The 27,529-nt window shown below is 39.1% G+C and overlaps 1 protein-coding gene across 3 annotated transcripts in view; it reads right to left on the bottom strand.

The window, feature by feature from the left end:
* OLFM3 (olfactomedin 3) overlaps positions 1 to 27,529 on the bottom strand; it is a 203,571-nt gene that overhangs the window by 10,383 nt on the left and 165,659 nt on the right. For all 3 annotated transcript variants that reach the window (XM_003784104.2, XM_003784103.2, XM_003784102.2), the window contains 3 exons: positions 24,166 to 24,312; positions 16,738 to 16,893; positions 12,133 to 12,352 (listed from right to left, as the gene is read on the bottom strand). In XM_003784104.2, the coding sequence (XP_003784152.1) occupies positions 12,133 to 12,352; positions 16,738 to 16,893; positions 24,166 to 24,312 (523 nt within the window). The remainder of the gene's footprint in view (positions 1 to 12,132; positions 12,353 to 16,737; positions 16,894 to 24,165; positions 24,313 to 27,529) is intronic.

The following is a 27,529-nucleotide window of genomic DNA, read 5'->3' as shown; positions in this document are numbered from 1 at the left end:
CTAAAATCTTCTGACTATAAAACTAAAAATGATTTTACTGTTTTCTTGTAGCCCCATTTTTCTAAAATATGTTAAAAGGTAAAAACAATTGTTACTATTTAAAGATTAAATGATCAATTTATTCATTTAACAACCATTTACTGAGAACTTATTTTGTATCAGAACTATTTTTAGGTGCTGGAGATGTAAAGGAAAACAGGAAGGAAAGCTGTATTTTATAGCTTCTCAAAATACCAATGCCTATGCCTGTCCTTTCTGTGTCCCTTTTTATTCTTTTTTTCTTTTTGTATTAATTTGCAAGGAAAATTAAATGAAGAAGTTACTTCAGAACAAATATGTATTGAGAAGAAAAGGATGTAGCAAGGAATTCCCTGCATATCTGTTATATTAAATAAAAAATACAAATTCAGCTTAAGGACTATCACATATAATAAGACTGAATCTGTGAAAACAGCTCTTTTAGTAATTTAAGTATACCTTTTTTTAAGTCACATTATCTCTTCTCTTCTTCGAAAAAGCATATCCATAAATTGTTAAATGCAGAAACAAGCAAATTCAACTAATTTGTCATGTTCCGTTTTCTATGAAAAATGAATGTGAGGGTCTATAAAAAAGCAAGTTGAATAGTTATATTTCTTATCAAGACTTACTGATTTGATCCTACACATGTGTCTCGATGGTAATTGTTTTGTCCATATAAAGAAAATTTATCCCTACAATTAGTAAATTAATATAATTTTACAAACTTTTTAAAATGTGAGTTTTCAGTGAATGGCTTTTAAGATAGATGCAAATAAGACAGATGCAAATCATTTTCAAAATATGCCTGTGATACTATGTGAGCTTTGGTCCTAAAGAAAGATACCTAGTACTTGGCCATGGAAGACCCTATGAACATGCATGAAGTTTGTGCTTTGCATTCATTGATTCTCCTGTGTGCAATCATCTCCCTGTCATCCTCCTCCTTGTCTATCATCCATTAGCCGTCTCCCATCTGCCCCGTGACCCTCCATGTGCAATGCCAGATTTGTCTTCCTAGCACCACCTTGTACTTGATCTCAGCCCACCACAGCTTTTCATCCTGGAGTCACATTTTTGAATAAAACCGTTTTTATAGTATTAATTGAGACGTATACTTTAACTGGAGAGCTAATGACTAAGTATTAACAATTTAAAAATACCCACATCTTAAATGAGTCTGCAGTTTCTTAATCTGAGAGAGGGAGCACATTAAAAATTTCTGATTCCTAGCAATAAACTTGCTTAAAATCCCCAAAAGTCAAATAATAATCACATATGGTGATGTCCTTCACTTTTCACTGAGTAGTGGACGGTTGGTCCATAGTGGGTGAACTTAGAACGCAAGTCCTTAGGTGCTTACAAGAAGGGCTATTGGATGCGGCTTTCAAACAGGTGTGTCTCACTGACTCATTTATAATTATTGAGCACCAACTGTTGTTCTAGACACCAGAGTTACAATGAAGAACAAGACAAGACACCTTGTTCTGGTGAAGCTTACATTTTGTCAAGAAGAGAGAAAGAATAAATAAACAAATAAGCAAACCAGTTAAGTAAGTCTGGTAGGAATAAATTGAATGCAAATATTTAAGTCGGGACACTTTATGAAGAGTGACTGGGAAGCTACTTTAGATCAGGGGACTAGGCAAGACCCCTCAGACTGTGATGTTTAATATGAGATCTAATTGGTAAAGGTCAGTTAGGACTCAAAAGTTAAAGGAAAACACAGGTAGGCAGTTGGCTTATGTGGGGGTGCAGTCATTTAGTGGATTTAGCCACTTTGTGGGTCAATTTAAGGGAAAGCAGAAAGTTAAAGGACTTGGGTGTGGCTTAGAGAGTCTTCCTGGGTCTGGATTCTCACCTCTCAGTGTCTCGTGAGTAGCAACAGTGATAATATCGGTCTCAAATGTTAATGATTCAGTAAGAAATACATACTAAGAGTTTAGAATAGCATTTGGTAATAGTCAAATTCTTAAGAAGTATTAGCTACCATTGTTCTTGCAAAGGCCTTAAATCTGAATATGCTTAGTGAGTTAAGAGAAGCAGAAATAGAAAGAAGACCTGTGTGTCCAGGACACACTTGGGAAAGCAGATCAAGTTGCGGGGGGGAGGGGGTTGAATAGTCCAAATCATGCAGTTTATAAAATCAGAGTGAATACAGTATTTGGGGTTTTTCTAGGTATGATTGAAAGGAACTGGGCAATTTTAAGTAGGGGGGAGGATAACAGAATATGAGCTATATTTTTAAGAGATTAGTCTAGTTACCAGGTGGAAAGTTAATCGTAGAGAGGATAGAGGTAGGCAGAAAATACCATTAAGAGGTTTTCACACTGGTCCAGGTGGGAGGTGATGGCAACCGTGATGGAGATGAAGAAGGTGGATGGAATTGGGGTATGAGGCTAAATTTGATAGGATGAAGTGTTAGATTAGATGCAAGGATGAAAAGGAATAAAAACATTGCAAATTAAAATGTAATCTAGGATAATATGCATATTGTTGGCTTGTTTAGCTGCGTAGGTTGCAGTGCCATTTTCTCAGACGGAGGGACTGAAAGAAGAATGGGTTTGGGAGGCAAAATCCAAGAATCCAGTATGGGTTATTTTACATTCTTACACCAGGGACAACAGTATATAAATCTAGGGAGCAGACACTCCTTCACTATGCAGTTTTGATTTCTTCAGTATAAGGATAATAGGGAAAGCCAGGGGCTGCATGTTGCCTTAGAGAGAGGACATACACAGAAAAGAGAAAGGCATCTACAACAGAGCTTTCCAAACCACAGCACTGATGGGACTCCACACAGGCACGTGAGAATAAGCTGTATGTAAGTGGGATAGAAAAAGTAGTGTGGTGTTAAGAAATCCAAAAGAAGAATGTGTTTTAAGAAGATTGCAATGCTGACGGGTGGCTCATATCCCCGAGATGTCTTGCATGATAAGATCAAGGAGATGTCTATGGAATTTGGCAACAAGTCCTTGGTGATGACAAGACTCAAAGGAAGAGAGGGGTCAGACTAGACATCGGCTGTAGTTGGTCTGAAAAGACTGTAAAACAAAGCAGCAGCTATAGAAGATTTTCTCAAAGGAGAAAAGTTAGGAGATAGGAAAATACGAGATCATGGAAAGTTTTTATTGTTGTACTGAAGTTACTGCTGATTAAGAAAAGTTATCAAAGGAATAATCTAGCAGAGAGAAAGAAACTGGCAGTGTGAAAGACAATAATTAAATCAGTGAAGCTCATGAGCAGATGGTAGTTTCATGTATTCAGTAACCATGAGTAATCATGCCTCTATCTTTTTATAATGTGTGTCTCTATGTGTGTGTTCTAACTTCCATTAATTTCCCAAGAAATTTTCTTTGTGTAGTATACTTTATACTCCCACCGAGGTGGGAGTTAGTTAGGAACTCTGGTTTCAATCTTGATCACAGCTTTAAATCATCATATAATGTTGGCCAACACGTTTATTCTCTGGCATGAAGTTTTCTCTCCCATAGAAGGAAAGTTCTGAAGGCTGACGTTTTGTCCTTTTAACTCAGGGCACACAGAATAGATGGGTGGGCGAACAAACTTTCATAGGCTGATGGGGAGAGGGTGGTATCTGTGGCTGTGGTTAAACAGACACACACACAGACACCGTCAGTGTGACCATGGGCATCATCATCCTTGTCTACCTTCATTCCTGGGAAGCCAAGCACAGGGCTCTCATTGTGATTTCTTCCCAATAGAAGCTTCCATTACAAGTGGTTATTGACTTTCTAATCCAAATTTCATCTTGCCAAATTCAATTAGCAAAATTAACATTATAGGAATTTGTAAAACGGGCTGCATTTCTGGTTATGATTCCGTGGACGTAATGTTAAGTGAGCATGGGTAACCCTCAGATTCTAATGAAGCACAGAAGTTTTAAAAATGAAGTAAAATAAAGCAAATAATAAAAGTCACTTTTTCATTTCTGCACTTCTCAAAACTAGCTCTTCCTCCTTCCAATAGATCACTATCCTCCTCACTTTACTCTCACTTTCTATCAGGACAAAGGAAGCCAGACAGACAGGATAATTTTCCCAAATGCTTGGAAGTCAAATATTGCTGGAAAGTGGAAGTCAAGAGCTTCGCTTCATTGATTTTCTCCTGCTATGCCCTCTGTCTACGGTGATACACGTGAAGATATTAGCATTTATAAAACTTTGTGCATCTACATTGCTCATATTCAGATAATACACTGAATCACTAGTAATTGAAAAAAGTGACCATTTCATTTCCCCAGTGACTTTCAGAGATCCAATTTTCATAATCTGTTACAATTCATATTTATCAATCAGTGGCTCAGGAAAAGATAATCATTTGGGATTCAGCAGGAAGATCAGTTGTTTGAATCAACGAAGCATAAAAACCATCTGTTCTCTGTTTTGTTTATTTCTTTAATATATAATCATAATTTGTTCCATCCTGGACTAACGGCTTCTGTATTTTAATCCTGAGGCCATGCCCATATGAGCAAATTAAATGGAGTGGAGAATATATTTATGGGAAGAATGTTATTTCTTTTTACTTAAGGGCATCAGAGAACTCATGTAGTAAAAAGTACATATGATTTGAACTTTAGAGTCTATTAAAGATACTGAAGGTTTTCTCTATTACACATTTGGTAGTAAAATATATTTATATCATTTAAACTTGTATTTGCCTGTCTGGTCTTACCAGTTGTGCTTCTGTGGGGAAGGGAGGATAAAAATGGACATACTGGACAAGGGCCCTCAGCTGAATGAGTTTCGAGTGGCTACCTGGCCAATGGGATCAAGAATAATAGTATCCTGCCTAAATCACCCAACTTTTCCAAAATTAGTGTAATTTTACTCTTTTAATTATTTTTTAAAATGCCTCAGTTCTGCTTTTTGCCTGTTCTGGGAGAAAGCTTGTGCTTTTTTTTTGAGACAGAGTCTCACTCTGTCCCCCTGGGTAGCGTGCCGTGGCGTCACACCTCACAGCAACCTCAAACTGTGGGGCTTGAGCAATCCTCTTGCCTCAGCTTTGCTGGTGGTTGGGACTACAGGTGCCTACCACCTCCAGCTAGCTTTTCTGTTTTGCTCTTGCTCAGGCCAGTTTCAACTGAGCTCAAGCCATCCACTCACCTCGGCCTTGCAGAGAGCTAGGATTACAGGCTTGAACACCACCTCACCCAGCTGAAAGCTGTATTTGGAACGTATGTTTCAGGAGAAGGCTACTTAGCATCTAAATTTAATGGTGAGCTGTGTTACAAAATTCCTATTAATTTGAGAATTCATGCTTGCCTCTGGAAATGCGTGTTTTATATCTTTAAAAGGTTTATAATTTAGTTGAAAATGGAGACCATAAAGAGGAAAATTAATAATAATACATTTATGACAAAATTTACCAATCACACCAAAATGTAGTTGAAATATAACAAGGGTTCCAGGGGGCTGGAAGAATGAATCATCAAGTGTATAGACCAGGGAGAAATTGCCGTTCTATTTACCACCCGGAATTTGGGGGAGAGCAGGACTCTGTTTGGTAATGACTTATTTGAAGATCTGAATTTAATTTGAGGGAATATTCTTCTAAATTTCCCCATTATAGTTCTAAGTTAAATCTCTCTCAGGCACACAGTTTGACTTTTCTGTTAATTCCTGTGCTCACTGAGATGGTCAGTGTCTTTTGCTTACGTAAAGCTTACTTAGCACCTTAGCTAAGTGGAGCAAAATACCAGACTGATGTGGAATGGAGTGCTGCCTTGCCACCAAAGACAGCAACGAAGACAAGGGTGAAAAGGGTCATGCTTTTTTCTTCTTCCAAAGTTTTAGTTTTGTAAAAAATATAGATATTATTATTATTTTTGAGACACAGTCTCACTATGTTGCCCTTGGTAGAGTGCTGTAGCATCACAGCTCACAGCAACCTTCCACTCTTGGGCTTAAGCAATTCTCTTGCCTCAGCCTCCCACGTAGCTGGGACTACAGGTGCCCACCACAACACCTGGCGATTTTTGGGTTGTAGCTGTCGTTGTTTGGCAGGCCATGGCTGGATTCGAACCCGCCAGCTCTGGTGTATGAGGCTGGCGCCCTAGCTGCTGAGCTACAGGCACTGAGCCTGATTTATTTCTTGAAAACAACTTAAAGATTTTTATTTTAAAAATATCTTAAACATTCTTCAGATGCTAATTTTTGTCCATTCCTTTTCAAGTGTATCGTGAGAGTCTCTGGGGATTCAACTGGGAAGGTCATGAATGGTTCCTGACTCCTCGGTTCAGCGACAACTCATCTAAAAGGGGGCCAGGATTGTTTTTAAAAAAGGAAAATGGAAATTATCTGTAACATGTGTTAATGTACTGTCTTGTGGGAGTGGGGAGAAGGCTGTGGGGGACCATGCTAGAGGGGTGCAACCACATTAATGGACATTCAGGAAACAGGTAAGCTGGGCAAAAAAAGTGTCCCAGGAAAAGTGGGAGCAAGTACAATGTTCCGGACTTAGAGAAGCATGTACAGTCGAGGAACTGAAAGATTAAAACGGCTAAAGCTTAGAGTGAGTGCATCAGGAGAACGTGAGAGAAGAACTCAAGACCTGGAGAATCAGACAGTCCATTTCATCCATTTCATCAGGATGGTACATGCAAAGTTGTTAGAATTCAATTTTAAAGATAAACCACTTAAATGCAGGGTTAACCTGGTAACATTGGCATTTGGGAAGGATAACAACCAATATTTAGTGTGATGGGGAGGGAATGACTTCATCTAAAATGAATGGTTAGGAAGACGTTGCAGAATCCGTTTGAAAAAAGATGAACGATGCTCTGGATTCGGGTGGTGGAAGCAGGAAGCAGAAGAGGGTCGCTCTGAGAGATCTGTGAAGGGGAGAGAGAAGACGCAGGGATCGCGGGGCGGGGGGGGAGCTCCAAGAAGGAACTTTCCTTTCTACAACAATTAGACAGATGATGGTTCTGTTCATTAAATTCAACTTATTGAGCTTTTACGGTATTTCTCTATTATTATATGTACTGCACAACAAATCTCAGCCTTTGAACTCAGGACATGGATTTCAAGTTATTGACTCTAACATGTATCTTTGGCAAGTTAATTTTACATTTCTGAGCATATTTTAATCAAATTGCTGATACGAATGCCTAACGCAGAGTTCTGCGTAGATTTAAATTAGCACATGTAAAACAGCCATCACAGTGTCCACCTAGTGACAGGCACTCAGTGTTGCTGTAGTTATCCACCTGTGTGCTTGCTGTACTCACTACAGTGTAAGCACCTGGACAGCAGGGGGAGAAGGTCTCCTACCCATCTCTGCATCTGCTAATACCTAGCTCAGTGCCAGCAGGTATTAGGGAGTTAATAAATATTTGTTGAACCTACAAGTAAGATTATTTAGTACACAGATAACTTTAAAAATTAACATGGCATAAATATAGCAAAGACAGTAACCCAAGTCTTAACCACTTTTGACCTTGTTTTTAATGCTACTGGTACTTTTGTTAAAAATGAAGTCTCAAAAGCATCCATGCTAACAGAAAGATGCAGCCAGCTCTTTGCTTCACTAGATGGTGAAAGCCATTGCCCTAAAATAGAAGTCACAAGAGGGAGTAGGGGGCAGAGAGCTAGAAAGCTGGAAGCCTGATTACAATCGACATTAAATATCTGTTGGGGATCTCAGGGGAGGGGTGTGTGTGAGCTTTAACCGGGCTTTTACAGTCAAATTCTCACACACTTATCATTATATTCCACATGACTACAAATGTGATATGACTTAATTAGGCATAAGGGATTTTATTCTGTTCAATCTCTCATAGGAGAAAATTAAGCACTTCGGAAAGGGCATTACCATACCCCATGCAGGCCAATAAGATGCATTGCTGTTGAAGCATTTTCCTAATTTCTATTTTCCCTAAACCTTAATTCTCTGGTAAAAGGATGCTAAGTGGTACCCTAGAAGTCTCAATGACTTGTGATTCCCTCAGGGTCTGTCTTATGATTTAGGAGTAACTTAAACATTACAGGCAATGAGACGACTTTATGTTTTAGTATTTTAGAATTCATGGGATGTATTCTATACCATTTACTTAAAAGCAAATCCACTGAAAAAGTGAGGGGGAAATGCATTCGTCGTGGATGAAGTTTCATTGTCTCTCCCCAATCCATTTCTACCCTCTGCTACTTGGCTGTTGGGTTGAGAGGAGCTTGTGAGGAGTGCACGTGCCGTTGGTGAAGCAGTCCTCTTGCTTTCATTTCTGCATTGCTGGTCCTGTAATTATCCAGTGTTCCGCTCTAGATCTGAGCGGCATAACAACTAGAGTCTAGACCCTCATGGAACGCTGAACCTCTGAAGTGGTTTTCTCTCCTTCCCTTAATGGTCCTGATGCTCACTGACATCTGTTTTCTCCCCCGAGACCATGTGTTCTGGTATTTTGATATTCAAGTGCTTAGTTATGAGAAAATGTTAGGCTTGGAGTTAAAAGATTCTCAGAAATTAATTGATCCAACCTGTACCAATTGCCAATAAATATGTATAGATTAATACCTGTGCCAATTGCTGGGAAATGTAAATATTAGGTGTAGTACTATACCCTAGTGCTGCTGTCAGAATTATGTGTGAGTTCTGCAACTGGAGTGTGTTCCAGACACCCTCCTTCAATTATATTGTTTTATTTTATAGTGGAAAATGTGAAGATTTATTTACTTATATTTAAGGGACCATGTGGCTTTACATGTCACATAATTACAATTGTATATCTCTGCCCAAACATCAGTTTAAATTATAATTCAGGGTAATGGTTCAGCTGATAAATATTCTCTCTGCTGTGGAGGTGCTTGGTAAGTAGATGATTGATGTCAACTAGTGAGATGAACAAAACCACCCACTTCTTGAGACAAACAGTATAAAAGAGTTTGATTCATTATTTGTGGGACTGGGCTCTCTACTAAATGAACTGGGAACCAAGGACTGCTAATCATCTAGGGATGGTTCAATGTGAGGACAATTTTTCATAGTTTACACAGTCATCTCAGTTAGCTCATGGAGCAGCCAGGTAATTAAATCAGAAAGTCAAATAGTGATTGTACATATTTCTGGTCAGATATTTGTATTTTAGATTAGTTAAAAGAAAAAATGAATGCCTTTCAATGCAGTTTATTTGACAGGTGCATTTTTTTCAAACTTTGTGGTCCATGAGGAAAAGTTAATAAAAAGGGTCTGTGATGTTTAAAACACACACACACACAATGAATCATGGCCTAACATTTAAAAATATTACCCAAGGCTCAGTAAGAAGAATGAAAAGGATGAATTTGTGTCTACTTCAACTATCCCTCTTTGTCTGAAATAGTATTTTGGACAAATACTATCCAAAATAGCATTTCAACTTCTTGTATTGGAGGTGGTTATATGTGGGGAGTTATAGGTGGATTAGAGAAATAAACAACCAGAGTTATGAACAGGACAGAAGTAAAGTTCATTTCTAAAACTGAGCAAATCCCAAGAGCTTTCCTGTTAATCATTCAAGAACATAACTCCCACACTGTAAAGTTCAAGAAGTTTACTAGGGAGAACTATCCTGTCCTCGCTTCAATACAGCTCACTCATTCTTAGCAGATGCCACTCTCAGCCTCCAGTGCCTACGTGCGCAGGTTTATTGGGACATGCTAGGAATAAAAGAGAGTTAAGTCTCAAGGTCTGGAATGGCTCTTCTATGACAAATGGACATCTGCCAAGGAATTCAAAGCTTTATACAGACCAGTGCTGTATGCTTCATCAATAGAAAACCTTTAACTGGATATTTTTATTAGTTAATAAAATATGCATCTGGACACATCTTTGTAACCTCCAAAGTAATCTGGACATGAAGCACCGGAGGTAATTCTTGTTTTGAATGTGAAATTCTTGGTTCTTCTTATCTTACTGGTGGAGACATCATCTGGCAAGCCATGCAACTAATATGAGCATTGAACTAAAGCTATTTCTTGATTCAAAAAGAATAAAATAGACTAGTAGGATTTCTTGCTCAGTAATATTTATCTTGTACACCAACCATAAACTCCTAAACCTGATTTGTAAAGAGGTATTTTATTGCCATGTCAAATCATTTACTTTTAGCTTGTCTAGCCTTAATCGTACCTGTGTTATTTTTGACTTAGAGTATGTGGCTAAAAGGATGTATCTTTCTTTTCTACAAGTACAACAGATTATTCTACGTCACTCGACATAGCTAATATTCTATCGAGAAGTTTAGAAATTATGTCTATGAGTCCTTACAGAATTAATTCATTCAGCAAATATTTATAGAGTAATTTTTCTTTGCCAGGTGGTTTTTTTAGGCACTGGGAGAGACAGAATGTAGAGTGAACACAATAAACATTATTTTTGTCCTCATGGAAGAAAAGCCCAGCAAGAGACAATCACTCACACAAGCAATGATAATGAAACATGAAAAATCCAATGCTTAGTGAAATGTCAGGGGTTGGGAGTACCTAGCAGGGCACATGGGCTAGTCTGGGAGGACCATGAGGATTCCGGCAAGTTACGACATTTAAGCTGAGACCTGAAGCGTGAATAGGAGTCAGTCACAGGTGGCAGCTGAAAATGTCTAAGAGAAAGTATCTTAGGGGAAAGGGTGTTTCAGGAGCAGGAACAAACAGCCTCTCAGAACAGCTCCAGGGTAAGAGAGTACAAAGCAGAGGCGGCAGGGACTTAGTGTGGGAAGAAGTGGCCAAAATCTAAGAGTGGAGGAATAGGGAGGGTGACACATGGAGGGCCTGAACAGCTGGGGACTGTATTTTATGACACAGAATTCACGGATTTTAAGCAGTTCAAATACTACTAATTTGACTTATATTTCAGAAAGTCCCTTTGGCTATAATATGGGCCAGATGCTGGAGAAGCAAAAGCTGAAGTCGTGGACTCCACATGGCTGATGGTCAGGAGGCCAGTCACCACGGAGGGGCGTGGACCTGGCCTGAAGGAGTCAGGGGCAGAGATTCCTGCACACGCACTGCCTTCAGGGTTGCTGATTCCCTTCTGCTTCATTTCATTGGATTCTCTTGGAAATCCTGGGCCAAGGCAGTGGAGCCTCAGCTGGACCAATTTCTCACATTGTTTTGAGGCTGCGATAACTGAATGCGACGTGTCTCTTTTTAACATTGGAAGCACATTTGGAAAATAGCCTTTATGATGTTTTCATAAGCCGTTAAATGTCTATTTTAAATGTTTACATTTATTCACTGAAGTTTTCTTTACTAGAAATTGGTGAATCATTTTCTTTCAAATGCTGTGACCCCTCCTCCCCATTTATTCTCATTCCAGGAAAGCATTTCTTTACCTTGGGAGCACATTTGTCAATGGGTATTGAGTTGACCTCCCATTCATGTCTGCCAACAACTAAAAGATTACTTCTGAATGGACACAGGACCCCTCCTTACCCGATGTACGGCCACTTCTTTACTTTGCATGTAAGTTGCATAGTAGCCCCACGAGTGTAAGAAATAGCCTTCAATTGAATAATTAGCTCATGGATGCGATGAAAGAGTTTGTAAACCCAGACCAGCTTGACCACATGTGTTAGCAGGTAGGAACTAGAGTCCACACTCACATCACATGCTTGACCCTTTGCATAGTGGGGACTAAGTAAGCACCACCCGTTTTTTTTCTTGAGTAAATCAGAGCAGTTGATGGCAATTCTACATAGCAGATGAATTGTGTTGGTTTCACCTTTGGTCCCAGAGTAACCTCCTTTTTCCAAACCTTTAACTTTCTCCACTACCCACAATGCACCCCTTGTCCCAAGCCAAGCCACAATAGACCCCCACATACTTAAAAATTAAAATTTATTTCCATAAGCATAGGCAGTAGGGTTGGTTATATTTGCCAGACTACTTATTTGAAGCCACCAAATGGTAACACAGATCTCTCAAAACCAGGAAACTGTTAATCAAATGTTCAGTGCTCAGACGAGCTTAAGTCATTTAAAAGAACGCTCTACACTTAGAAAACAGGCATTGGTTTCCTGATAATTAGGCATCTTACGAGTTTGCAAAACCTAAGAATAGAGTTTTCACTGAAACTACTTAAAAACACGACCTGGACAAATGGACATTTTCTACTCACTGAGCTTTTTCATGCAGTCACGAAGTCTGGTTTCCAAGCTCAGCACCCTCTGGTGCAGCTCCTCGTAGTCATAGGCGCCGATCTCCTCCTGAATGCCGGTGAGGACGGCCGACAGGTTCCGGATCTCCTCCTTGAACTGGGTGATTAGCTTGGCGTCGGTTTTGTACTGTTCCAGCACCGGGATCAGGGGCAGCAGCTCATCCATCTTCCCTCTCAGTTCCTGTGAAGATCAGCCCATTGTTCCTGAGAGTCATTTAACACAAATTAAGCAGCTACGTTCTTTTTTATTATGATTTTCAAGGAGATTATTAAAACGGCTTCGGAATTCCCTATTGATTTTTGGTTGAAATTAGGTGTTTTGTGAAAATGCAAGTGGCCACATGATCATTAGTAGGAAAACCACTCATTTCAGCGTTTCCACACAGACTCTCTCTAAGTGGTTACGGGCTTTTTAAATAAAACAAATTTGGTCTTTATCATAATTAGGAAAAAGTTCTATGCTAGTAATTATGGGTTGATAATGGTTACAAACCAACACAATTCATTTCTGGTAGCATTTCATCAAGTGAAATTATCTAGTTTGATACATAAAGAGCGTTCATCTTCTCATTATGAATTAAATAATTTCAATAAAGTGATGGAGAACAGGTTAAATAGCCAAAGACTATTTAGTTAAGTCCAGTTACCCACCTCGTAAATATCCATGTTTTGGGGGCGCATATGGGAAATTCTGGAGTCTGGTTCAGCCTTTTCCTAACACTCGAAATGCTCCCCATCGTGGCCATCCACTACCCGGTTTTCTCATTGTGCTCAGGTATACCCGGCTCTTTTTCATATCCATCTCAGCACAACTTCATTAGGGAAGTAACTCCAGTAAGCATAATAAATCATGCAAAGCTTCCCAAAGCTCCCAGAAATGTATGTTGATGTTTACCATTGTGAACTATTACCTATTCTCTGACTCCATTTATCTTAGCACACATAATTTAGAGGTCATTATGGAAGGCAGAATTGTTTATTCGTGCAGTGAGTTAACTCTTTAAGGAGCCAGCGGGCATAGCTTATGTAACAGGTAGATGAGACACTGGCACAGTGGTCTGAAACCTGAAATGCTCATTTTAGTCAAGAGAACAAGAAGTGGATGTTGTCCAGCAGTGGTCCGTATTCCTCCCAGTCACCATGGCACTGAGCCAGGCTGGCGGTTTCACCTGCAGTTTTGAGACACAGCCCTTTTAATTCTTTCCCCTTCCTTGGGATAGTGGTCAGCAAAAGTATTTCAGGAGTTTGATTCAACTGCTTATTTATTGCAGATGATATTAATTGGGGAAAGAACTGTTCCACTCATGATTATTGGAGAATAGTCCATAGGTGCTGGTAGAACTATTCTATACACTAACTAATTTAAGAAGCTAAAAAGCTGCATTTTTAAATTATACTCCGAGAATGTTGTTAGCATGAATGCCTTAAAATAGCAGGAGCTCCCATTGCTATTCTTATTAATGGGCTTGTGTTTCTTGCAGGAAAATTTCCACTTGCTCTGTTAGTTCAGACATCTTTGAATTTGTCCACATGCGCACGTCATGTGGGAGGCTAAAGACAGTCTTCATAATGAGAAACCATCACAAACATCACCCTCAAAAGGCAGAATTTCAGAGCTTGTCTCCTTTTTGGCTCATTCTGAAATAAATTTATTAACATGGGCATCTGTAGCTTCCCTAAAGAAAGGCACAACTGTTTCAGTAAGGTTTTAATGAGAAGCATTCTGTGGGTATCATTGGCCACATTTTATAATCACTGTAACAGTGCAAGGTTTTACATTCTACTATTGTAAAAGGTACTGTCTGTTGATAGATTTGTCCCCCCCATTGAAAATTAGGTACCTGTATTTTTTATCTGTTCTCTAATTCATAATTTATTAGACAATCAATTTTGAAACTCTTAAAAAATTGTCAGAGAGCCCTAGAAAGGACAACCAATGCACGGATCAAATTCTTGAAAGGTTAAAGGAGAAGGGCGTAGATCTGTATTTGTTAGTTGTCCCTCTGTAATTCTGCCTGCTCCTATGTTGCTCTTACAGCAAAAGTTGTGGCTAGAATATCTTGTCCAAGAATAATCTCTTCCTACAAGCATGATAACCTCAAATATGATATCTAGCATAAATTTTCTATCTGGAAGAGAATGGAACAGAAAACCTAACTAGTGTTTCTGATAAGATAAAAATTGTGTGTCAGGAGAAGGTTTTGAAGTGTTCTTCAATGTTAAACTTACTCTTGGAATGTTGGATTTTTTTTCTTCTCAAATGTGGAACCTCAGCACCTACAGCAAAATCTGACTCATCATAGGACTCAACAAATAAATGAATTCACCAAATATTTGTTAAGCCTCTAATTATTATTGTTATTTTTAATCCAAAGGCCTGATGTCTTCTTGGAGGGGCAATGTAGCATTGGCAATGGGAGGCGTCAGCCCGGAGCTGGACTTTGTTGGAAGGTTGGTTCTAATATGTGTTAGAGACAAAATCCTGGACAAATTCCTCACCCACTGTGTGCATCAGATTTCTTATCCCCAAATGGGGAGAAAAGTAGTGTCTACCTCAACACTATTTTATGGATGATATTAGGAAATAGATGTGTGATTGGTCAGAAAAAATATTTTTATTATCATTACTGTTATTTGAATGTTGACCTACAACCTCAGCACATACTTGGATTACATAAACTAGCTAAATCAAATTATTATGTCGCATGATATGGCCTGAGAATTTAAATTTTCTTATTGGTGGTTTGGTTGCTACTAGGCAATTTGCAGTGTAGGCAAATTATTTCTTTGGGTTTCTCTGAGCTTTGTGGAGTGTTTGTTTCCTGAGCTATTCTCAAGAGTTCCCCAAGATGCATAGGCTTCACCAAACACCCCCCGTCCCCTCCGCCACCAACCCTGGCGCTCTCAAGCTGTTCCTTGGTTTCCAGGAATTCTCCTGTGTGGCCCACCCGCACCAGGCAGCCTGTGGTCCTCTCCTCCTCTGCTTCTTCCTTCTGAAAGTGCCAGCTTACCACATCCTAATTTGCTGATGAACTCAGCACCGAGTTCACATTACTGCTTTACTGTCTACCCAACCCACTGAAAACTGACATTGAAAATCTCTGGTTATCTCGACCCCTACCCCCACCCCCCCGTAATTAGTACCAGGTAGAACCAAAACTGCTTTCTTAAATACGTGTACTGCCAAATCTCATAACCCTACCCTTGGTCTTTTTTCAACAAAATTAATCACTCTTCCCTTTGTGCTCTTAACTAAAGTTTACGACTCTATTAATCAATTCCACTGGCCTGTGAGTCGTCTTTCACAGGAGGGAGATTAGGTGAGATGCACCCACCGCTCCCTGTGCACGGTAGGTGCTCAATGAATACTGGTTACAATGAATTCTTTTGCTCCTCAGCCTTATATTCTTTTCTGCTTAGCATGTCCCTGTACCTATTCTGTTCACTCATTCTCTCATTTCCAATAATCTTTAAATTTATTGTATCTTCTAGTCTTATTCTAATTGTTTCTGATTTTTTAACCTTCTGGCTTTGGTTACCTCTCTCTCCCCTTAAACCTCACGATTCTTCACTTCTGTCCCTTTTCTTGTCAACGCTGTCAATTTTCTTGCCCCTTTTCTCTTCTGTTGTGACCTTCTAGTAAAACTTTAAAAACTGGTTAAGTGCATGACTTTCTTCTACACTTCTTCCTCTCCTGAGCACCACAAAAAAAAAAAGAAATTATGAAACTGGGAAACTTTCCGCCACATTAAAATGTGTGACGCAGAGACTCTGTGCCTGTTCCTGGGTTGCACCCCCTGTCACCACGACATGTACAAAGCACTTCTTCCTTTGACCGAGTCCTGGAATTCAGGTCCACTCCCTCAACCTCGGCGGTGAATCTCACTCCCTAATTGGCAGGGAAAACAGAGGCTAAGTGGGAAACCATAACATGTTTTATCAACCTATGTGCTGTGCCTTTGAAACCTAGTTAATTAAATTTTAATAGAGACTCAAATGGCATTATCAGCCCAAGAATTTTTCCTTAAAATTCATAACTCTTTCATTTATAGTTAGTAAAAGTCAACGTAGCATGCTTTCTTTCCCCTCCATTGTCAGTGTTTCTAGATAATTGCCAATAAAATGCTTATACTCTAGAAAAAGTTTTTATTTGCATAAAATTATGAAGCAACTCTCTTGATACGCTCTTATTAATGGTATTATTGCCTCTTTTAAAAATTTATCTCCTCTACATTTCTCCTCATATTAGCAGGGCATAAAACCATCAGAAAAACTTTGATGATTTAATTATTAATTTTCCTTGGGAGTTCCTTTTGTCTTAAAGCATCTGTAAAACTACCTCCCAATGCCACCTACTTATGGGAGAATGAGCTTCATTTTGTAGGACGGCTTCTGTGCATTCCCACCAGCTAATGGTCAGTTTCAGTGGAGAGATGATGGAAACCCCCCGGAGCCTTTAGCTTTGCACATATGGCTGGGGCACAGCTATTTCCAGCTGAGTGCCCTGCTGGCTGTCCACCCTACTCAGTGTCTCTGGACTGACAAGATTGCAGGAGTCAAACCTACTTGAAAATGTTTGGTCATGAGTGTCTTCCGATCATCTTCAATCTGTCGAAACTTGGCCTTCAGCCCTTTCATTTGGGTTTCCATTTTTAAAACATATTGGAAATCTCTCTGCGTTCTCAAGTTTAAGACTTCAATAGACTGGGACATGTTCTGAACCTGTTGAAAAAGAACCAGAGCTGCACGTTATTGCCTGGACACAGCTACACGCAATCAGTGCAGAAGTAGCAAAAATGGCATTCGCATAAAGAGCTGCAAGTTCCAATTTGTCATTGTCTTCCACACATGGGCTGTTTTCAGAAGAACAATTCCTCATGATGAATTCAGGAAGAGAAAATTATACCTAGACAGGACATTTTTTTAAATGGGCATTCTAGCTCTGCAAAGGACCGAATACAAATGAGTGATGAGTTTAATACATTGGAAAAATAAATTTCATAAATAGAATCTTCATTTCAAGGTTTTGTAAGCTTAGAATACCCCATGCTATGAAATGTAAAAAATGAGTTTTTTTTAATGTACTAAACTTGACCTCTTAGAGATATGGGATAATCAGCAGTTGTGGGCAGTGGTGAAGTTCCCACAGACCTGAATCCCTTCCAGGACAGTTACCTCATGATGGGTCTTGAGTATTCCTGGGGGTGAGACTGAATTGACCAAGGTGGCAGTGGTGCATCACCTAAATTAGCCTGCATCCTGATCACCTGCAGAATGGCAGCTGTACCAAGACAGGCCATACACACAGGTTAAGCTGATGGCACCATCCCAGGTTCATTGAACCCTGGGCAATTCAGAAGAAGAAAAGAGGTTAGTTACCCTACAAAACATGCAGAAATGAGAGGGTGAATAAAGGCTGCTTTAAATTTTGCAGGAGCAAAAGCCTGAAAACAAAGTGAAATCTTCTAATAATGGGGGAACTGCTGAATCTTGAGGAAGGGAATGTGAATCAACCGTTATAAAGAAGACGACGGATGTGTGGACCATTGGTACTCAAAGGATGGTCTCTAAGCAACAACTTTGGCTCAGAGGAGCTTATCAGAAATGCAGAATCTCAGGCCCCACCCAGAGTTACTGAATCAAAATCTGCATTTTATCAGATCCCCAAGTGATTCCCGTGTGTATTAAAGTTTGAGAAGCACTGCTTATTGTGGAAAGATTTCCATGAGAAAAGCCAACGTAAAGATTTTTATATAATATGATCCTTTCACTCTATGTCAATCAAATACATACACAGACACACACCTAATAAAAGGAAAAAGAGTGTACAAACGAAAAATCACGAAGAAAGCTATAGAAGGATCAGAAGAATGTCTGTTTAGTTGTTAATATTAGTTCCAGGGTAAGAAATAAATATCATAGAAAAAGATCCCTGGGTATGTGTACATCTACATAGTATATGTATAAATCAACTTGCAGGATTGCATGTTTTATTTGCGTAAATGAAAATGTGAAAGCATGAACACAAAACATAGTGGTGGAATTTCAGATGAATTTCATTTTGTTTCATATATTTTAATATTATTCCATTTATTTTTTAATGAACAGATCTCAGGCATATAATCACTTCAAAGTTCTTTTCATTGAAAAAAATTTGTGAGTTACAAAGGGACGATTTGCTTAGACATAAATTTTTGTTACCAGGTAAAGTCATAGAAGTTAGTGGATCAGCAGCTGTCAAGAGATCAAGGTTGTTGATAACATTCTCAGAACGGGGATATTCAGCAAATACTGCCGGGGACTGTCTCAGTTCTACTTTTTATGCTAGACAAAATCAATTTTCTTTTTTCTTTTTCTTCTGCTATTTTGATCCACAGTCCTGCCCTACATGAACTCTGTCTTATTGGGACGTTGTCACTGTCTAGCTTATCTTAAAGCTAACTGTGTAATGAGGGTTCAAGGTAGGAGCAGGGAAGCGGTAAGCTCCATGGGGTTAGAAGCTGTGTCTCATTCCTGTCTTTTATTTACAAAACCTTATACATAACCAGGCACAGAATTAGGGTTCAATAAATATTTTTGTTGAGTAAAATTATCTTGGGTTTTTAATAGTACAATGTGTTAATTAGAACTTTAATATTTTACAAAGAATTTTTCCCTCCTGTTACGGGTTAGGCTACAGAATTGTATGACTATCAAATGTGTTTTAACTTGCTATCATTCTGATATTGAGAAAGGTTCATTTTCTTTAATCTTTAGTGCAGACCCAAATTACTGAGACAACATTGAAAGCATGATAACTCCATCGTGGATAAATGCAGTGCTTTCAAAATAATTTTCTAACTTAATTTACAGTTAAGCATGAATAAAGAAAATCCATTTGCATTAAGAAAACTGTCGGCTCGGCGCCTATAGCTCAACCGGCTAAGGCGCCAGCCACATACACCTAAGGTGGCGGGTTCGAATCCCCAGCCTGGACCCGCCAAACAACAATGACGGCTGCAACCAAAAAATAGCCAGGCGTTGTGGCGGGCGCCTGTGGTCCCAGCTGCTTGGGAGGCGGAGGCAGGAGACTCGCTTGAGCCCAGGAGTTAGAGGTTGCTGTGAGCTGTAATGCCACGGCACTCTGCCCAGGGGGACAGCTTGAGGCTCTGTCTCAAAAAAAAAAAAAAAAAAAAAAAGAAAACTGTCTACTCATTTACATATGGCCTTTGTCTGTGAAGACACCATCAGTGGCATGGCTGATCACCTCTTAATATACATAACTCCATGTACTGAGAAAGAGTTCATAGAATCAGAAAATGATGGGTGACAGAAGTTATTCTAGATAAAGTTAAAGTGGCCTCTTTTGTTTTTGCCTCTGATTCACCTTATCAAGTTAATTTTCAAATTCGTTTGTGTTGTGGGAAAATGCACTGAGAGAATTTTTGCTGAGATTTGCTTGTGACCTTCCATATCACAGAATCAGGTTTAACTGTCAGAGCGACATTTGGGGTAACAACCAGAGACAGAACTGTTTCATTGGAAAGGATCTGGCTCTGAGTTTTCTTAAGCTTTTCCTGTTGGCTGTACCCAAGGTTCTTTATTCTCCACTGGTTAGAGACCCACTGAGCAGCAGTTTCCTGGTGATACATAAGACTGGACATCCCTAACTACACTTGTAGGAGACCTGCGGCTGTGCTTCTCTCTCTAGTCTCTCTTGAGTTTTAAAAAACTCTCTTAAGCTTTTCCTGTTGGCTGTATCCAAGGTTGTTTACTCTTCATTGGTTAGAGACCCACCAAGCAGCAGTTTCCTGGTGATACATAAGACTGGACATCCCTAACTACACTTGTAGGAGACCTGCGGCTGTGCTTCCCTCTCTAGTCTGCTCATCTCTGATGTTGTTCTTTGTTTCGTCTTTCTGTCCCTGTCCTTGTGTTAGACCTGCTTTACATGGTTTAGCAAGGCTGTCCCCTTCATTGGTAATTCTTTTGAACTCTTTATCCTTGTTCTTTATTTAAATAAAATATCGGAGGCCTTTCTGAACTTAAATACAAAGTAACTTAGATTTCACTTTCACTCATAGTGCGGGGGACCCTTGAGAAAAGTCCTATGGTTCACTATGTTTTGATAGCCTTGGGTTTAACAAAAATAAACAGAGATTTCTTGATTGTGGGAGTTCACAGAACCTTTAGTATTAAACTGTGTGTTGAAAATTTTCAAGAGTGAAGTATCATGTACCATAGTGGTCCTCAAACTCTTCGGCACCAGAGATCAGTTTCATGGGAGAACATTTTGTTTCTAAACCCAGCGTGAGGAGGGGGATGGTTTGGGGATGATTCATGTGCATCACACTGATCGTGCACTTTTTTTCTATTATTAGTAGTGGAATGAGATAATTATACAACTCACCATAATGCAGAGTCAGTGGGAGCCCTGAGCTTGTTTATTTGCAGCTAGACAGTCCCGTCTGGGAGATCGGAAATAATGACACCCAAGTGTGTTGCTTCTGTCCTGAGCTCCAACCCCCGATCCTCAGGCCTTAGACTTTCAGAAGGAGCGTGCAACCTAGATCCCTCACTGTACGCCCTTCATAGCAGGTTCATGCTGCTCTGAGAATCTAACGCCTCTGCTGATCTGGCAGGAGATGGAGCTTAGGTGGGACGTGAACAGTGGGAAGTAGCTGTAAATACAGAGGAAGCTTCTCTTCCTCACCACCGCTCACCTCCCGCCATGTAGCCTAGTTCCTCCCTGGCCACAGACTGGCCCTGGTCTGCTGCCTGGAGTTTGGGGACTGCAGATATACAGTGTTTTTTAAATGTATTTAAGGAAAGACCCATCTAGACAGTACAGAACATCTTCAGCTATACAGAGAAGGTACGTAGTTAACAAGTGTCTCTCTATATTGTCTTTTTAGGCGAAAAATTTTAGTTTCAGCATACTAAGAAGTGAAATCCTGTGAAATCATACCCATTACTTGTCAAGACTTTTGGACAGAGCGTTGTTTAAGTAAGTGTGGGTAACTCTAAAGGCATTCTCTATGATATGAGTGTGTTATTGAAAACACAGAGACTCGGCTCGGCACCTATAGCTCAACTGGCTAAGGTGCCAGCCACTTACACCTAAGGTGGTGGGTTCGAATCCCCAGCCTGGACCCGCCAAACAACAATGATGGCTGCAACCAAAAAATAGCCGGGCGTTGTGGCGGGCGCCTGTGGTCCCAGCTACTTGGGAGGCTGAGGCAGGAGACTCGCTTGAGCCCAGGAGTTGGAGGTTGCTGTGAGCTGTAATGCCATGGCACTCTGCCTAGGGGGACAGCTTGAGGCTCTGTCTCAAAAAAAAAAAGAAAAAGAAAACACAGAGACTCCACAATGTACTAGCTAGGCATCATTAAAAAGTTTTTAACCTCAAAAAGCACCAATGCAAACTGGTGATGTAAACTCAGATAATTATTTCTTCTATAAGGAATACATAAAGTAGGTAAAAATATCTTATGAAAATATAATAATTTTCATTAGTATTAATGTTATTCTTATTAATAATATTTCCTTATAAATCAATCAATTCTTTTGGTTAACAAAAAAATGATGGGCTGTTTACAGTGGATGGCCTGTTTAGAGGTCACACCCCTGCTTGCCCTCAGGTACCTTGGATATATGTGGAGCTATAGAGAATTCAGCAAGGGCTTGGCTCAGTCTGAAATGGAAAGCTTGTTCCAGGTGTCTTTTCTTTGTATCAGTGTAGCAAATCAGCCCTACTTACATCCTTCAGGCCACCAGGAGATAGTGTATCCAATTTACTATTCTTCTCTTATCCCAAAACTCCCATATGGTAAGCTTAATATATCTAACTTGTGGTGATCTCAATTTTGTTCACAAATTTTGGGTTTCATCATTTAAGTATTAAGGTACTTTAAAAGTATGATTCTTTTGGAGTAATGCAGATAACATTAATATATATCACATAGTGGATGAAGTGGTCATCTTGATTTCCAGAATTGCTTTCAATAAATCTATTCATATTTTTTTTTGTCTAATTCATCTCTTACTACTTCCTACTTTACGCAAAGCTATGACATGTATTTCCTTTTTAAACTGTAGAGGGCGTTAACCTCCTTGTTGACATTCACATGTTATTTGATATTTTTCAGCTGACTTTTTGAAAAATGTAGGAGTGTGTGTGTGTGTGTATGCAATACTGTATTGAAAAACAGTAACACACAAGATAAAGTTATGATATCTAAGAAAATGTTTCTCACCATAGCTGATTTAGAAAAAAAATTATGGGTGGAGAATATCAAGGCAGAATGTCAGTAATCTGAGAGAAAACACAATTTAATACAAAAGCAAAATTGGATGTAATTTTTTTTTTTTTTTTTTTTTTTTAGAGAGTCTCACTCTGTTGCCTGGGTTAAGCATATGGCATCACCATCACAGCAACCTCAAACTCCTAGGCTGAAGCCATCTGCTTGCCTCAGCCTCCTAGCACCAAGGACTACAGGCTTCTACCACCATGCCCAAATAATGTTTCTATTTTCTGTAAAGATGGGATCTCACCATATTGCTCTGGTTTGTATTCAACTTCTGGGCTCAAGTGATCCTCCCAAAGTGATAGGATTACATGTGTGAGCCACTGTGCCTACCTGGATGTAAAATATTAAATCATTTACTAACCTAATTAATTTCCCTAGTAATCAAATAAAATTAAATGATATATTTAATTTTTTGAGGGAACAAAGGAAATTAAGATTGGAAAACAGTACTCTAAAATAATTATCATTCAATATGTCACAATTTCTAGTAGGTAAGAGGCATATTAACTTGATTCATGCATTTGAATGAAAATATCAGGCTCTTGTCTGGGGACCGATAATTAGGGGAGCAGGGAGGATGGAATCATATCTTAAAAGGAGACTAAAGAACAGAGGTGATCCATAGGTAATGATTGCTCCAAGGAGAGAGGAAAGAGAAATAGAGTAAGTTTTGTGTAAAAACATGAAAAGAACTTCTTAGAATCTTTGAGCATCAAAAGACTTCCGAATAATGTTCATGGAGGGAACTTATTTTCATTATATGGCACTAGAAGAAAGTTACCATGGCAGAGTTGAAATGTGTAAACTAGGAGTGTCTACATTAACAAGCTTGATGGTCCATGTTTTGTCTTCTCTTTATTCTCTGTTAACAATTTCCTATTTGATACCTGAAAGTGTAGGTGATCGTGGAAATGACGTTGTACAAAGTGAATTGTTGAGCATGATGCCTTCTAAAACAAATACTTCCTAATTTATCTCATTGTCCTTGATGATATTTAAAATTCAACCCTGCTGTCCTCCTTCCATCAATCTGGCCATCCCAGCTGTTCTCCTCCATTCAGAACCCAGCACAGTGAAAGTCTGAATGAGGATAATTGAAAGGACAATCCATCGGTTCTTCCCCACCCCTTTACACCACCCCCAACGAAACATAAATAAGCTTTCATGAGCTTAGTTTTATCTGCAAAAGAGGATAAATTAAGAGCATTCTGCATTTGATTGTTATGAATCCAGCTCATGTAAATTAAGTAGAGAACGCTATTGAATGAAATCAAAGATCTTAATGTTCAAAGGAATGACTTTTAGAATGATGATAAATACTTGAAATTATTCATTATAGGTCCAGATTGCTTTCATGTTGTATGCCATTATTTTAACTTCCTTGCAAGGTTGTTAATGGGTTCGGAAGGATGAGCTCAAAGAGCCTGGCGTGATCCTGAGAGTTGAGGCTGGCTTTCTTGCATGGGAATAATACTTGCTTTTTTCCTTAATACTTGCATATAAAGAAGGACCTATGGTGGAGAACCAGTCTTAAGAAGGCAACATTGGGAATAGTAAAAAATCATAGAAATATGAAAATATCATTGGAAGCTTGAGGTACCCCTTTTCACAGAGCAGGAGAAAGCTTATTTGAGAACAAGCACAAAATCAGAAGGCCCCTCCTCAATGTCAGCAGACATATGCACGGGGGCCACAGAGCACTTACCTTCTCCAGCAGCTGGCGAAGCTGCCTGCTTTTGGCATCCCTGGAGCACAGGTTTTGTTCCGGAGCAACCACCGTGCAAATGCAGCGCCCGTCAGGGTCCTGGGCTGAGCTGTACACCTGCCACCCCTCTTTGGGGCTGATCTGAGTCTAAGAAAACCAACAGCAAACACAAGACACAGACCTCATTACAGGATAAAGACAATGTAGGTTTGTAGCACTTTAAGCAAAACATGTGTTTTGATAAATAAAGTTTGTGTTTCCATTAAAGTCAGAAGAGATTAATCCACTTATACAGGCAGCTCAGCTTCCTTCAGTCACACTTTCTTTATCGGTGTCCAAAAGCAGATTATTTTTATATTTTAGATGTCATATTATTGATCTAACACCATTTGTATAAAAACAAGGAAAGAACTTCTAAGAATCTTTGAGTATCCTAAGATACTGTTTGTTGATCTCACACCATGTCCTAATTATTTTGTCATCATTTGACATTTTAATTCAACTTTAGAAGCATCTAAAAACCACTTAATCTCATAAGATTGGTCTTCTAGTCTTTCTATATGAGATCTGTTAGCTCAGCCTCCTCAACTGGAAATGGCAGATACTAATATGTTTTTTTTTTTTTTTAAATTATGTTATGTGATGTATCATGAAACAAATCTCTGTCTCAAGGAGGCATTGAGACCCTCCTCTCATATGTTGAAGGCCTGATTTTTAGTAAAGTAAGAAAGCTCTCACTGACCATGTAGGATAAGAATTTTGAGATCAGCACCGTTTTGCACAGGATGAAGAATCTCAGAAGAGCTAGAGTTTTTTGGGAGTTGTCAAATTGATCTTCTCAAGCAGCGTCTGTTCACGTATCACCCTACCTTCCTAGAAGTGGTGGTATTCCTGTTCCACTGCAGTCTGCCTCCAATCATGCTTCTAGATTTATCTCCCATGCTAACCAGCAGGAACCTTCACTCCAGACAAATTGGTCTGTGTGCATCATGCAAACACCCATGTTGATTCATATCTCTGTCCTGCTCATTTTACCTCTGCTTGGCATGCCTCTTTTATAAGCCGTCAATTTATTCAGCCCTTGTCATTTCTACCTGATATGAAAAATTCTCTGTACTATGCATTGGGTACTTCATATATATTGTCTAGTATTGTTCTTTGCCTTTCACTGTTGTCTTATTTGAACAGTGAGCTTATTTACAGCTATTAGACATGTGAATATTTCCTAATGGCCCTATCACACACACTTTATCAAGTTCAAAGATAAGCACCCTTAGGTTTTGTCTGATTACCTGTATTTTCAAGAAAGAATATCACTAGACTGCCCAATAATGTACACAGGGGAAACTTATTTTCATTCTATGACCGTGGAAGAAAGTGACCGTGGCTATATTTGAAATTGTGTGAACTAGAAGTGTCTGGATTAAGAAATTTAATGCTTTCCTTTTTCTAGCTTCCCTTAATTTTCCAGAAAAGGGTTTTTCCACTGTGCAAACAGAAACTGTGGGTGGCACAGTGGGCCTCCTAGGCAATCGCTCCTCCAGCTGTTGGAAATATTGGCGGCTTGGTTCTCAGTTGGGTTTCTCTGGGGATTGTTAGCTACTGAAGAATGCTGCCTGGTTCAAGGTCAGGTCCTCTTTCAGAGGACAGCTCACACCATTGACTTGCTGATTCAAGGGTATGAAAAAAACCCTCTGAGAAGCAATGACTATTATTATTCCCATTTCCCAGAATAGAAAATTAGTTAACCTGCTTGAGAAGATGCAGCTTGTATATAATAGAAGTGTGATTTTAAATTTTCTAGTAACCAGATTTTAAGAATTAAATTAATTTAAATTTAATTTTAATATTAATTTCTTAAAATTAAATTTTAAGAAATTAAATAAAACACCACCAGTGTTTCAGATGTTGGATTTCTAATAACCAGATTTTAAGTGGAGTTAATTTTAATATTATATTTTATTTAACAGAATTTATCCAAAATGCTGTCGTTTCAGGATGCAATCAGTAATTATTCATGAGATACTTTACATTCTGAGGGTTGCTTTTTGGGTACTAAATCTTTGAAATCGAGTGTGCATTTTGCACTTCTGACATACTATCATAACAATTTCCATATGATATTATATATGATTTATATATGCTATTACATATATATGATATATATGATTTTAAATATCATATGGATATTTAAAAAAATCTACCTAGTAGATGTTACATAGACAAACTATTCATATTACATCTGAATTTGCTGTTCCTATGAAAATATATGAGGATTAAATCATGGGCCTCTCTCTGGCTTGCCTCTGAGCTTACTTCCACAGCCAGGATCTGAATTCCTCAGTCTCTCCTTATCTTTCTTTCTATAATTTCCAGTGATTCATGTATGATCAAGAGAAGAGAGATGTGCATTCAGAGTCTAGAAAAGAAGGCAAAGATTGAGTCTTCTTTATTCAAAATGTTAGGAACCAAAAGTATTTTGTATATTGGATTTTTTTTTCAGATTTTGAAATATTGGCATATATATAATGAGATATCTTGGAGAGGGAACCCAAGTAAACATGAAATTCATTTTGTTTCATATACACTTTATACATATAGCCTGAAAGTGATTTTTTATTAGAATATTTTTAATAATTTTGTGCATGAGGATGGGGGCAGTGGCTTACGGCTGAAATTCTAACACTCAGGGAGGCCAAGACAAGTGGATCGCTTGAGCTCAAGAGTTCCAAGACCAGCTAGACTAAGAACGAGATCCTGTCTCTAGTAAAACTAAAAAAAACAAAAAAACAAAAAAACAAACAAACAAACAAAAAACACACCAAAAAACCCAGCTAGAGGTAGTGGCAGACGCATATTGTCCTGGCTACATAGGAGATTGAGGCAAGAAGATTGCTGAAGCCCAAGAGTTTGACGTTGCTGTGAGCTGTGTTGATGCCACAACACTCTCCCTGGGTGACAGAGTGAGACTGTGTCTCAAAAAAAAAAAAAAAAAAATAGTGCATGAAACAGGGTTTTGACTGTGTTTTAACCGTGACCCATCATAGATGGAGTGTGAAATTTTCTACTTGTGGCATCACATCAGCGCTCACACAATTTCAGATTTTGAAGCGCTGGATGTTAGCTTTTGGATTAGGTATGCTTAACATGCATTTAACAAACAGGTTGGAGGGACCAAGTCAAGAGATGAGAAAAAGTCTGAGCATCGGGAGCTGAGATGGGGCTAGTAACGGGTTGGTGAATGGAAGCTGCAGAGAGCTACTTTGCAGAACGCTCGCTCGGTGAAACTGGCTGCTCTGCTTCCCTGTAGACAGCAGTGCTTTGCTAGATTGGGAGAAAATTCTTAAAGGAACTGCAGCAGGCC

This window comes from Otolemur garnettii, unplaced genomic scaffold, assembly GCF_000181295.1.
Source record: "Otolemur garnettii isolate 467f Iridium unplaced genomic scaffold, OtoGar3 scaffold00010, whole genome shotgun sequence".
Classification (NCBI taxonomy): domain Eukaryota; kingdom Metazoa; phylum Chordata; class Mammalia; order Primates; family Galagidae; genus Otolemur; species Otolemur garnettii.
The sequence above is the reverse complement of the archived record's forward strand: the minus strand, read 5'-3'. Positions and strand labels throughout refer to the sequence as shown.